Here is a 14098-nt window from a genome sequence, read left to right as displayed (position 1 = left end):
AAGAGGAGACGGGGAGAAGGAACATTGGCCACAGGACCCTGTGCCTGAAGGCCTCTCATCTCATAGGACGTGCGAACTTTACACACACTTGGTGAAGCATGGGCAAAATGCTAGCCCCCACTCTTTACTGGATGCCAAGGAGCTGGAGCTGGCCCCAGTAAGCACAACTAGAAAGACAGCTCAGGAAAAAGATGGTATTTCACCAGAGAAGCCAACTGCAGACCCCACTGTCCTCACTGTTTTGCACTTGAAATATATTTTAATCCTTGTGGGAACTGGCCAGAAGTTAAGCTATGTTCTAAGCACTCAGTCTTGCTTCTAATACCACGTAGCCTTGTCCACCAAGCAAAGCGCATTTGACACTAGGTATAGATGGACTAAAAAGGGCCAGATAGAGCTCTTTTTCTTGTTTTCTAGAAACTTTTAAGAAGTAAGAAATATACCAATCCCCACAAAGATGGATGAGATCAGAGAGACACAGCACAACATGGACAAAGGAGAGAGTGATTTCCTGCCTGTTCCATTCCAGGAGGTGTGCTGGGAAGTCATGAAAGGGTGTGGTTACCTTCATGTGAACTCTAACGAGGGAGAGGAATTCCAAAAGTAAAGAGGCAAGGACGCACAGGGGACTGGGGAACCAGAAGCTGTGGCATCAAGCAAGAATGAGGAAGATGTGCTCTTATTTTGATGTTGCCTAAGATTGTGTAAGATTTGGAGTGGAGGGTACCACTGAAGACAAATCAGGAAGACTCTGGGCTTCTCCTGAATGCCTTGCCTACTGAGTGCTACTAAGCATTTTTACAATATGGCTATTTCTGCATTGGAGTTGATGGTGCTATTACTAATGAATGGGCTTTTATAGGTACAAAGAACTAAATACTGGCTGTAATTATTCTTACTTCTTCAGCTTGGGTCTTTAAATTATTCTCCATATTTCTCAGAATCACAGAACCTTAGCAGTCTAAGAGGATAGGCACCCCAGAGTTCTTCCACGGCAATGATTCTTAAGAGGCGTGCTTTTTACCTTGCAAGGACTTTGGAAATTTCTGGTTCTAGTTTAGGTTGCCACAAGTGTTCTTGTGTAGGGGTGGGAGCACTGTTAAAGAGAGTAGAGGCCAGAGAGTCTTTTAGGTATCCTCTAAGGTCTAGGCTAGCCTGCTCCCATGAAGAATTAACAGTTCACATTTCTGTAGTTGCAAAGGGTAAAAGCCCACATCTCCAGGGTGGTATCACAGGAAGGATGCAGGCTTTGGGTGCAGACCTGAGCAAATCCTTCCCCTCCACCAGTGACTAGATGCTTGGGTAAGTGGCCTAAAGTTCCAGCCTTGGTTTCCTAATTTGGAAAATAAAATGTAGCCCACTGAGGTACTGTGAAGATATTCCGAGTGTCAGGCTCTGTGCTGACATGTCAGTCACCTTGCCACTTGGAATGAACTAAGTTTTAACAGTGTTTAAGGATGAAGGTGATCTGTCTTTGTGAAAGAAAACTGACAGTATTACTACCTAGATAGTCCATTGTATAATGACGTGGCCATAGACAGCAGGAAATTATCAGGGTCAGATTATCTCCACAGGGGCAAGGAGAGATGATAGCAGATCAAATTATATCCTTTCGAAGTGTCCCCACATGCTGGCCCAAGGTAACAGCTGGTCCCTAAACAGTGTGGCTTTGAAAACTTAATTTGTCTTTCAGAAAAGTTTTTGAGAATGACATTTGTGCTCTGAAATCTTTTAAAATGGAAAATCTCACCACTTTCCACAGGGTGACTAAATGACAATATCATCAACTCCCTGCCCTCTGGATCTCCCAAAGAGATCAGTGAAAAATCATCTTTTATGTGACCACTCCAGGCAATGCAAAGCCTCCAGCTCCAAAGGCTGCTCTTCAAAGAGAGCTGAGTTACAGAATGCAGGTAATTCTCCTTTATTGGGAGATAAAAGGATTATTTCTACTCCGGACTTGGCACTGTGCTGTACTGAAAACAGTGAAATTCAGCTGTCGTCGGATGAATGGCTTAGGAAGCTGGGAGGCAGCAGGCTCGTTAGATCTGAGGCTGGAAACACCACGCTTGCCAACACTGCCTGCGTTCCAGGGTGCGGCTGGAGCCAGATCAGGCCAGAGAGTTGGTCTCCAAGGGGTTGGCTCCAGTTTTTCACCTTCCCAAGGACTCAGGATCCCTTCATGATCTCATTACTTCTTACGTGTGTGGTTATGCGATTATCTAGCTAGTATTGCGGAGAACAGAACTTGAATGGCCGATTGTGTATGTGTAAGTCAGGGGGCTTCTTTGTGGGGTTGGTTTTCTCCTTCCGCCTTTCCAGGGGCTCCACAGATTCGACCCAGGTTTAAGCAGAAAGCATCTTTATCCAGAATCCCAGAATCCCATTCTCCATGTAGACCCAGTACCTGGATCCAGAGACCGGTCCCCTGGAACTTTAAATCAAAGTGAATTTCTCTCCTGTGGATTTACAGATTTCCCCCTGGAACCTGGAATGTGTGCAGGTGAGTTGCCCTGAAACAAGGCAGTCTATCAGGAGAGAGACATTTGAAAACAAGTATGTTTCACGTATAGAAATTTTATGCATTTCAGGTTCATTTAAAAATTTTTTTTGAAGTTTTTGAAACTTATTAATTTTCATCAATGAGAACTTTTTATTCAAAAATATAGCCTAGTTGCCCCTGGGGTTTATCAGTTACTATTTATTTTTGATCATATTAGGAGTCCTTTGCTCAATTATGGGATAGGCCATTTCCTTCCCAGGATCCTGTGGTGCTAATTTTTCGGGCAAACACAAGAGCACATCTCAGAATGTCTCCACATCGTCCCTGGCCACTTCTTCCCTGGGGCCACCATGTTACCCTGACCAGGTCTGGATCCGTGCTGCTGGTCTGGGCAGCCCTGCCATTCCACCTCACCCACTGTTGCCAGCCACCACCCCTATGGAGAGCCTCGGGCTTCGGCGCCATCTGTACAACAGCTGCAACCTCTTTAGAAACACCCTCATAGCCGGGCGTGGTGGCGCACGCCTTTAATCCCAGCACTCGGGAGGCAGAGGCAGGCGGATCGCTGTGAGTTCGAGGCCAGTCTGGTCTACAAAGTGAGTCCAGGATGGCCAAGGCTACACAGAGAAACCCTGTCTCGAAAAACCAAAAATAAATAAATAAATAAATAAATAAATAAATAAAATAAAATAAAATAAAATAAAATAAAATAAAAAAAATATATATATATAAAAAATAGAAACACCCTCATGAGCTCTCTGAAGATGTCCGTGCTCCTGTGCAACCTCCCTGCTTTCTCCTTCAAAATTCTTCCATTCAGTCCCAGGGTTTCAGATGGGTCAGCATCACTGCCATTCCCTAGGTACCTGCTCCCAGTCTTCTACTACTCGGAGGCAAGCTGTGGCTTCCCCCGTCTGGGCTCTGGGCTCTGCTGTCCACAGAGGCCTGAGCAGAGCTGACGAAGCTTTCAGGACTTTCCGGTCCCTTGAGCTCCACAGCCAGCATTTCTCCCTCCATGACCACAAGGGAGGAGCGCGATTATTTCAGAATGTTCCCGCGGACCCCAAACTTACATAGCCCTTTGACCTTAATGCCCGGGAGAACTTCCTGCCCCTTTCTTGTCTTGAGGTGCGCCTGTACACACCATTAGTTTGCTTCCTTGTCTGACCCTTCAAGATGAAGGCATTTTGAAGTTTTTTCTCTGGACGTTTTTAATTTCAGTACTAACAGGAGGTAACAACAGGCTCTGAGGAAGTGTCAACAAACTTGCTTGTTAGTTGTTTTCTACTCCACACTCCAGTTCAGGCAAAAATCTCCAGTTCCAAGGAATTCATGATTTTTCTGGCCTTCCTAGGTGCTGGGCATGCTTGTAATGCACATATATGCATTCAGGGAAATACTCATAGACATAAAATTAAAATGAACAAATATTTTTTAAAAGCCCTCTCATTTGTTAAGGTTACTTATGTTTTAGAGTGTATGTAGCTCTGGAGTTCCCTTCAGACGTTTATATCATGTATAGAAGCTGTCTTACTAGAAACACAAAACACAGGCCACTGGGGAGCATTTTGGTCCCTGTGGCTTATTGGTTAAATGTTTTTTTATACTGCATCATGCATCCTTTACTCAACTATGGGATGAACACAGGCAGGCGGTGAGTGACAGGAGGATGGGATAACGGTGACATGTTTGCTGGATGTGCCACATGTGGGGCCAGTGTGCCCACCCTGTCAGATGATGGAAATGAGTGTGATTAACTATAATGTTAAGAGCATATTACATTGATCGTTTTTGTATTGATTTGTTACCAGGAACACTTAGAAAAGAGCTGGAGAAAAGAAATGACCTTAGATCAGAGATGCTTGGCTTAACAAGGATTATAAAGGAGTTAGAGAAAGTCTCCAAATTCCTGACTTTATAGATTTGTAAATACCAACAGCTTCTGGTCTGCACTGGCTATGTTTCTTGTGTGGGCCATTGTGAAGTGAAAATACAACACAACCTTAAATCAGTCAGGGGTCCCTTCTAAGTGTGTGCAGATCCCAACAAGAACCGCCTAGTTCCCAGATGAAGCTATTGACACCAGAGGTTTTAACCAGGAAATACCCTTTTAAGGTTTATCCTTGAGACAATAATTAAACCAAGGATGTGGCTTCCTACTTGATGCCTCAGCTGCCTCAGCTGGTCTCCACTCTGAGGAGAAATGGGGACTAGGAAGGGAAGAAAGGGAAGATCTGATGAGGTTAGGTCTTGGTCATGACTGACAGGATGTGGGAAAGACCAGAAGCAGACAGACCAGCAGCCTGATGCATATGTGAAGAATGCTACAGCTAAGCAAAGAGGAAACTATGAGATTTGTTTGTATGCAGCCCTTAGAATGATCAGAGCACCTTCAAAAATCAATTCCATTGGTGGACAGTTGTGTCTACTTGAGAATTAAACTCACACCTCTCTAATTACTGATGGGGCTGAAGATCTGGCTTTCCTGTTTTGATAAATGCCTGCTCATGTTTTGCTGAGTGTTAGCATGTGATTGTTCTTTGTTTGTTTTATGTGACCTTAAGTGTCCTTCTTGCATTCTGTATATCACATTTTTCTGGGCACATGTGTTCCAAATAGTTTCTCCTCGAGCACTCAGATTGCTTTTTTAAAGCACTAAGAGATTCAAACTAACACACTTTCATTTGCAATGTAATGTACCACATATCTTGTCTTACAAATCTTTTATTTTCCAGTGTCATAAAGATGGTATCTTACTTTTGTTTAAAAAGTAAAGAAACATTTTTACATATGAGACCCTGAAGTTCTGTTTTGTCTGTGGATTGAAGTAAAGTTGTAATTTTTACCCAATGACATATGTCAAGTCCTTATATGTATTTGGATCTGTTTGAGGGACATATTATTTCCTACTGTTATCTATTTTATGTCAAGGACACTCTATTAACAGCTTTGACTTTACAATGAACTCATGTTTGAAACCAAAAAAACTTTTCTACTTTGTTCTACTTTTCCAGGAATAGTTTGGATTTTCTCAGCTCTTGAATTTTTCTATCTGTTTTAAAAACATCTACCAGGCTTAGCAAAATGGAGTTTTACTTCACCTTTGCCACAAAATCCTGTTAGTTTGCAGATCAGCTGGGGCAAGCCAACATGTTAATGGCATGGAGTCGTGCTAGCTACAAACTTCCACAATAGTCATTTGCTTACGTCTTTGCATTTTTCTTGCATGCATTTTGTTAGCCATATCTATGTGTAGAAAGGTGTCTTGTCTGTCCTCAGCTACTGGGGCGGGGGGGGGGGCGCTGGTGTTAAAAAAACTTACTGGGCTTCATCATAGCAGAATGTTAACTTAGTTCCTAATCTGAAGGTGTGATTTCTCTGCCTCATTCTGCCCTCATAGAATTTGAACCTTGTAGTTTGGTATATCACACCAGCGAAGCCACGATGGTGAGATCCAGTTCTCTCTAGAAATGTTATAGTCTTTCCATCTCATGGCTTTCCCTCCCTAATCTCCTCTCCTCATACAGTAAATGTCCTCACCATAAGATGTAGCTTCTTCTAGAATTCAAACCCGTGAGGCTGTGAGAGCTAATGTTTGAGGTCTACGCCATCTGCTTGTGGGAGTCTTCGGGTCATTTATGAAGCTGTTCCTCCCCCCCCCCCTTTACGTCAGCCTCTGAGTGGGAGAAAGTAAACATGCTTGTCAGAGAGAAGAAGGGCTCCACACTAAGGACAACTTCGGCTTGGCAGGCAGTGTTTACAAAGTGAGCTTCTGTTCACATTAATCTGAGCCAATGTACCTTGCTGATGAGCAGTGATCCTGGCATGACAACACCGCTGGAGATCGCATTACCAGCCAGCTCCTGAGCTTCTTGGCTGCTGTGACACATGGGATGTCAAGGAAAGTCCACTGATGAATAAAATACTAACAGGAGATGATACTCTGAGAACAGCAGCTGGCCTCCTTCCAGAAGAAGGTCCCAGATGGTGACAAACTAAACACAGGTGCAATGAAGACTCAAAATTATATTAAGTGGTAAAAATTGACAGTAGCCATTTCTGATTTAGGAAAAGGCAATGCTATGCATATTAGTGGCTTTGTACTGATTCAGTACTGGAGGTTGGGGAAGTCCAATGTTGTGACTAGAAAACAAAAATAGAAGAGAGATATAAGGGGAGAGAGAGAGAGAGAGAGAGAGAGAGAGAGAGAGAGAGAGAGAGAGAGAGAGAGAGCTTGCCACAATGATTGGGAAGGCCACCTTAGATCACTTCAGATCTCTGGCTGTATGTGCCTTGCTCCCTTTTCTGAATGGTGAACTTATGAAAAATGAGGTAAGCTTCCCAGTAGCTCACTGGCAAGGAGTGCAGACAGAAGAATTGTTTGGGGTGAGGAAGGGTGGGTAAGCTCTCAGAGGGGAAGGCAGAGAGCACTCAAGCCTTCTGCAATGTGCAGAAGTCACAAGATGGAGAATCAAAGTCTGGAAGAACAACAGGACCCCAGGTACCTCAACCAAATCAAAGTCTGAACATATATATATATATATGTGTGTGTGTGTGTGTGTGTGTGTGTGTGTGTGTGTGTGTGTGTATGTATATACATACATATATATATGCTTTAGACATGGGCCTGGGGGCTGCTTCAGGGGAGTAGCATGTATAATATTCTGGACCAAAGACCTTGAGTTCGGATTTTTAATAAAAACGGGTTTTGTTTTATTCATTTTTGTCCCCCCGCTCCCCAAATTGGACCTGTTGTTAAAGTCATTTATCACTTCTCTTTCTATAATTTTCTTCCTCGTGGGAGGTGGCTGGGCTTAAGGGGAAAACCATAGGTGTTCTCATCAGTCACATGCCCTTGGATCCTGGTCTTGCCATCATGTGCTACACAGAGAAACAGCAAGGTGCCTCGCTCTTGAGCTTGTTTGTTATCTGCAGAACACCACCTTGGAAGTTCGGTGGGGATTAGAGTGATAACAAATGGAAGGATGTCTGTCCGCTGGCCAACAGCAGATGCTTTGCCTCTCCCTCTGCCCTGTCTGTGTCACTGGGGCACAGGGCCTGAGATTCGTGCCCGTTGCCTTTCCGGCTGCTGGCTCACGGGAGAACACAGAAGAACCACCTACCACCTGCACTGAGACGAAGATGCCAAGATTCACATTCCTCTCCGCATTCTCTAAGGAAAGAAACAGAGGCTCACGCCGGATAAACCTCTCCGCCATCTCCTATCTCATGGGAAAAGAAAGCTTCTAGTGTGATATGCCGAGCTCCAGCTATGGCTGATGCAGATTTAGGGAGCCCAAGTCGAAACATAGATTTAGACAGAGTCTAATGCAGCTACTCCTTTTACTCCCTGGAGCCCAGGGAGGTTGTATGACGTTGTAAGGTGTCATAGTTCCCAGTGCTAGATCTGGAGCAGAAGCCAACTTCTTCCAGAGTTTTGTATACTTGTTTGTGGTCCTTGTCTGAGTACAGATGTGTGTGTGTGTGTGTGTGTGTGTGTGTGTGTGTGTGTGTGTGTGTGTGTGTTATAGTGTATATGAGTCTTGGTGTGTGAACATTTGTAGCTATTTTGTGCGTATGAGCCTGCGGGGCATGCATGTGTTGACATAAGGGATTGGAGTTGCATGAGACCGAAGCAGAGTCATCTTTTCTACATTCTGTCACATTATAGAAACACCAGAAACCTTTCTTCTTTCTGGCGCATCGGTTTGCTTTGCTTACTCCAACATAACCTAAGCAGGCTTGGCACTACTTCCTGGGAATCAGGGCTACATCCAGGTCTCACAGAGCTGGGTAGAGGTGCCATGCACTAAGTTCAGTAAAATGGAACTTAGGGAAGGGTCCTAGAGGGCTGTCTCCATGTCGGTCTTGTCTGGGAGTAGAATGGCAGGAAAAACATGTGGGCTAAGCCATGCCTGATTTACGGCTTAAGAGCATCCTGTGGTCAGATGGCAGAGTCACCTATTTCTAATTCAAGCCAAACAGGTTGGGTAGATGTGCTGTGCCCCTAATCTTCTTCCTTCCTGGCATACAGCTGCCTCAAAAGCTGTTGTAAAGGACGATGCTTGTACAATTGGACAAGCCCAGAGTACCCTCTTCCTTCCCTCATGTATTTTTTATTTGCGTCTTATTTATTTATTCAGCTCTCTAGAGTCCACTTTCTCTTTCTACTGTGGTGAATTCTGGGTGTTGAATTCAGGTCCTTAGTCTGGGCAACAAGTGCCCTTATATCCTTAACCATCTCACCAGCCCTCTCCTGCAGTTTTCAGGGAGGCCAAGTAAAAGACAGACCTATGGGAAGATTTTTTTGGGGGGTCTGTTCCATTATTGGTTTGTGGATCCAGGCAGCTCCACCCCGTACTTCCAGAGGAGCCGATCTGTAGGAGATAACTTAGTGGAGAGTTGGAAAACTCAGAACCTTACCTGAGCAGTTGGAAATCACCGTCTCATGGGCTTTGCTTTTAATCCAAATAGTTCGGATCACAAGGCCATAAATGACGCTGCAGAAGGAACCACAGAGAACATTAACATGGTTGATAAGTCCCCCGTGTGAGGATTCAGAAAGCTTACCACTGCTATTTCCCCTCTGGAAAGGTATAGTGGGAGAGGTTTCAACCATCCCTGACAACATTGCTTGCTGATACTGAAGGTACCCTAAGATTGAGTTCATCCATGAACTGCTCGTGTCTTAAATAAGCAAATGAAAATCTGGAGGGGTTAAATAACCCAGGTATTCAGAAGTACAGTGTTGATTATAATTCAAACCCAGCCTTTGCAGGTAGGGGTCATTTACTACATATGTGCTATTTGGTTTTAGTTAATCTTTCCGTGTGTGTGTGTGTGTGTGTGTGTGTGTGTGTGTGTGTGTGTGTGTGTGTTATGTAGAGGCCTGTGGTTGATATCAGGAGTCATTTCCTATGATTCTCTTCTGTCTTTTTAGTCAAGTTTGGTCTCTTAATCCCAAATTAAGACTGGCCATCTTGCTTTTGAGATTCCCCTGTCTCTGCCTTCCTTCGAAGTCTGGAGTTATATAGGGATCTTACAGATGCTAGGAAAATGTTCACTCCATAGCTCAGACTGGCTTCAAGATCTTAGGTTTCTTGAATGCACTCCCTACAGGCCCAATTACAGGAATAGCCACCATGATTACCCACTCTAGGATTGCTAGCCTCTATGTCCCTCCCGTGTATTCTTCTAGTAGTGTGACCCCGTCTCCTTGAATTCAACAGGGATCTGGTACTTGCTTCAGCTAAGCTTGCTGTGGTTCCTGAGGTTACACAGAATGGAGCAAGTGTGTAACTGCATATTTCTCAAGGCACAGCTGCCATCGAGCCAGAAGCCCCGGGATAATTAGTTCTGCAAAAACATGAGGAGCCTTGGAAAGACCCTTCCTAAGTGTGCTGCTTCTAGTGACTTTCCACCCCTAGTTACTCCAGTGATGATCACTTTACACAAACACAGACCAAGCTGGGTTTGTCCAGGCCCCAACCCAGACACATTATAGATTGGAAATGTTCACTGTTTCAATGCCCTAGGTTTGGGATAACTTGTTACACAGTAGTTGATAACCAACACTCAGACTAAGTTGAGATTCTGTAACATAAGCCTCTTGAAATTTTGAGTGTCAAGTATCATCATATTTAAAGAGCCGAGCATAGTGCTTATCAGTGGACGTACGAGTATAGTTTTCCTTCTTGTTTCCCACCCCCCTCCAATTTTCCATCACACCCACTTTCCTTCCATGATGAGGTCTACGCCAGCAGAATGCTAATAACATACACGCATCAGCAAATTTTGTATTTTCCATCTTCTTTGGTAAATTCAAAAATTTTCAACTTGTCTCAACATTACTTGACATTTAAACTTTACGGAACGCTTCAACTAAAAACTTTGGGAGAAAACACAGCCTTATTTTTAAACTGCATAATCTTCCCTCTTGAGAATTGGTAGTTTAAAAAAAGAGTTCCAATTTGTAGTAGCTGACAAAGCACTAATAGATTCTAATGAGCTTTAGACTATAGCTTAATTAATGACCATGTTAAAACTTTGTTTCTTATTGTTTTTTTCCATTCTTCCTCTGGGAGCTCCTCTTAGTGCTCCAGGGAATGTCAGGCCTTGGGAGAGCAATCCTTTCCTTCTGATATTTCACCCAGGGGCTCGCCTGGGGTCTAATTTTTTTCTTTAAGGAAAAAAAAATGAGAAAAGGCTAGCAGTGAGCATTTGTTGTACATGGAACAGTTGTTAGGTCAGAACTCACCTTCCAGGGAAAGAAGATACAAGGTGTACTAGTTGTTTTCTTAGTTATTACTAAAGGGTTGGTAAGACACAGCTTCAGGGAAGGAGGGTTCAGCTCAGGGTTTAAGGGGAAGGCACGGAGACCAGGAGAGCTCACATCGGGATCAACAGTCCACATCTGGGTAGTTTAGAGATGGAACAGGAAGTAGAGTTGGGCTCTTAACCTTAAACCCCCCCTTTTGTCTCCTCCAAGAACTACTTCCTCCAGCTGAGTTTCACGTGACAAACTTTGCACAATCCCTCTAAAGAGCAGAAGACCACATGAACCTGTAAGAGATGCTGTCAGCACAACGTGAGGTCTCAACCACTGAGAAACATTACTGCTACCGGGCAATGATAATCCCAGTACTCAACTCACCAGGAATTCAAATGTTATGGACAATATGGGATGTGTGTGATGAAAAAGTTGGAGAAGGTCTTATGAGTTAAGGTCTTGCTACTTGGCCCCTTTTTTTTCCTTACAGGCAAGTGGAGAGACACAAAGCCAGGCCAGCCTTGACAGTTCGCTGGATAATGGAAGCACTGCATATGTATCCTTGTCATTTACTGTTCCAGCCAAACTACTTAGGAGCAGCAGTTCCTCACCAGAAATTTCTTCTTTTTAATTTCTCCTTCTTTCTCATTTTTTTTCCTGTCTAATTAGTGAGCAAGTGCTGCAGGCTGTCTGTCCCTTCAAGATGACTGCAGAATCCGCACCTTCCTTCTCATTTCTTCAGGGTTAGTACAAATCTTTGTAATCTCTTTTTTCATTTTGAAAATTTCTTTCACTGTGATAACATGTACACAGATTACATTTTAATCTGTCTAATTAAATTGTCCTGTAGCAATAGGAGTAGCCGAACTGCTGTACTGGCTGTCTGTAGAACTTATCATCTTCTCTGCTATCTGTTTCTGTTCTATTGAAGTGACGAGACACTCTTATAAAATGAAGCAGTTAACCAGGGGCTTGCTGATAGATAGATAGATAGATGATAGATAGATAGATAGATAGATAGATAGATAGATAGATAGATAGAGCCCACTTCTTAGTCACACATCTCCCCCAACAAAAGCACACTTCCTAGTCTTTCCCAAACAGTTCCACTAACTGGGACCAAGCTTAGGAGCCCATGGAGGTCACTCTCATCTGTCAAACACTGCAGCTATCCAAGAAAAGAAGGTAATGTTTCATAAATTTGCCTATTTTCCCTTTGTGGGAGCCATGCTAATCTCCCCAACTTTAGTCCCTGTGTTCCTGAAACACATGTACCTTCTACCCTCTTTCCTGGTGATGTCATAATCTTTAAACACCTCCATTCTGCTGCTGTAGCCGGAGACCAAGGCACCATTAGTGATGGTGATGCAGGGCAGACAGCTGCTCTTTAGCTTAACTCCTGGCCCCACTGAGCAAGTCCATTCCAGTGAGATGCTATCACTGTCACGGCATCAAATCTTCTCACTATTTTCTCATTTCCTTCTATACTCCTGCCTCTTACCACCTCATTGCTTCTTGGCATGTCTTTGTCTTGGGTTTTTCTCAGCCAACAGGAGCAGGTCAACCAAATGAATATGGACCCCACTTTCCTGAATAGTGGACTCTGGTAAGAGTAAGTTGCAGACTTTTCCATCCCTCCTTGTTTTGTTCTTGGGATATATTTTCTTTTGCATGTTTGTAGCCCACCACTCTCTGCATGCTACTTTTCAGTGAAACACTTCTACTTGCCCTGTTGACATTCTCTTCCTTGGAACACCCTGTTGGAAAAACACAGGCTGTGTAGAGATTGTCTGTGGCAGCCCTGTGCTGATGACCATGTAGCCTAGAAACAGTCCAAGGAGAGGCAGTCTTTGATGTTTTGAATGCAACTTCTCTCCTGTCCTGGAGACTTAAGCTTCTTGGAAACATGAAAACTGAAGAATTTCTCTGTTTGAGAGCATCCTTGTCTTATAACTGTCTACTTTACTCCCTGAACGTATAGAAGGCAATAAACAGCCCAGTCTCTTTTATGCAATTTGGAGTCGGATTGGAGAAGTTAAGTCACTAGAGCCAGGCTTGCAGGTCTGTCTCTGGAAGATGCCAGGGATAGATCATGTGCCTTCATGGTGGATCAGAAGGATGAGGAGCAGCCAGATAAATGCACAGAGTTGTGAGGTCACAGGTTGGCTCTACACTGAAACAGCAGAAACTGTGTTCCCAGGACAGCAGCAAAGTGAAAGAGTTGATTACACATTTCACTGTTTTGACTAGGTTCAATATATAGCATTTGTTTCCAATTGTGCAAATAAATGGAATAAGTACATGTAAATGCTTGCTTAGCCCCAGGAGAGTCCTGGATTGACACAGAGCAACAAGTGCTTGCAAATGCTTTTGTGGACAAAAAGATGACTGCAGGAAGATCTCTATTTTTTTGATTTTATACTCACATGGCCTCATGGAAAGGTAAAAGAAACGTAGCATCTTTTCTATAAAAGGGCTATGTAAGACAAAACTCCATTTAAAACTTATTGTAAAGAAACCACTTGGCAGAAATTCAAATTCCCTCAGAGTCAGCTTTTCCTGAGATCAAACTATGTGTCCAGAGTTTCATTTGGTGCTTGGAATTGTATTTGTATGTATGGTACTGTACCATTGCAAGTTAGCCAGTAGTGCAACAATGTGAGGCTGAACTCTGATCACTGAGAGTGATGCACAGGGCTCTCTTTGCATTAGGAATAAAGCATAGAGGGATGCCCACTGGGTGCGCTTCTCTGCTGGATTTCATGTAGTTAAACCCTCTCTGCAGAAATAAAACCTACCTTGTGAAAAATGCTTTGAATTATGTGGTCATTTTTCCAATATCCTGGGCTCATTTTAACATGCTGAACATTAAATGTGTAGTCTTGTATGCCCATACTAAGCTGCGGCCCAAGGTATGGCGTGGAGTCGAGACTTAAAAGGGGTACATGATGAGAAGGGAGCTTTTGTACTAACTCAGTGAAGGACAGCAACAGTCTTGCCAGGGCTGCTCACTTATCCTTGCTTTGGTGTCACCATGTTAGGAGTGACCTGATGCAAGGGAGGAGAGAATATGCCCAGGAGAATGCTTGCTGCTTATCTCAAGGGTGTGGGTATGGAAAGGCAGTCAGTACTCCATCAGAGAGCTAAGTACTCTGTGGTGAGCCTGCTGAGCCTACCTCTCCATAAAGTGTTCTTTGTCTCATTAGCCCCGTCTCTTACTGTGGTGTTGGAAACCATAATGTAAAAACCTATGCCAGGTGTGAGAGCTTTCTTTTTGTTGCATACAAACTCCTACTCTGTGATTTTATATATGAGTTATGGGAATA

The 14098-nt window shown here is 43.6% G+C and overlaps 1 protein-coding gene across 1 annotated transcript in view; it reads right to left on the bottom strand.

Moving 5' to 3' along the window:
• Npsr1 (neuropeptide S receptor 1) overlaps positions 1–14098 on the bottom strand; it is a 208947-nt gene that overhangs the window by 5719 nt on the left and 189130 nt on the right. The window contains exon 6 of the mRNA XM_051156800.1: positions 8927–9003. Coding sequence (XP_051012757.1) covers positions 8927–9003 — 77 coding nt within the window. The remainder of the gene's footprint in view (positions 1–8926; positions 9004–14098) is intronic.

This window comes from Acomys russatus, chromosome 14 (assembly GCF_903995435.1).
Source record: "Acomys russatus chromosome 14, mAcoRus1.1, whole genome shotgun sequence".
NCBI classification, from domain to species: Eukaryota; Metazoa; Chordata; class Mammalia; order Rodentia; family Muridae; genus Acomys; species Acomys russatus.
Note: the sequence above shows the minus strand (reverse complement) of the source record. Positions and strands in the feature narration are given on the sequence as shown.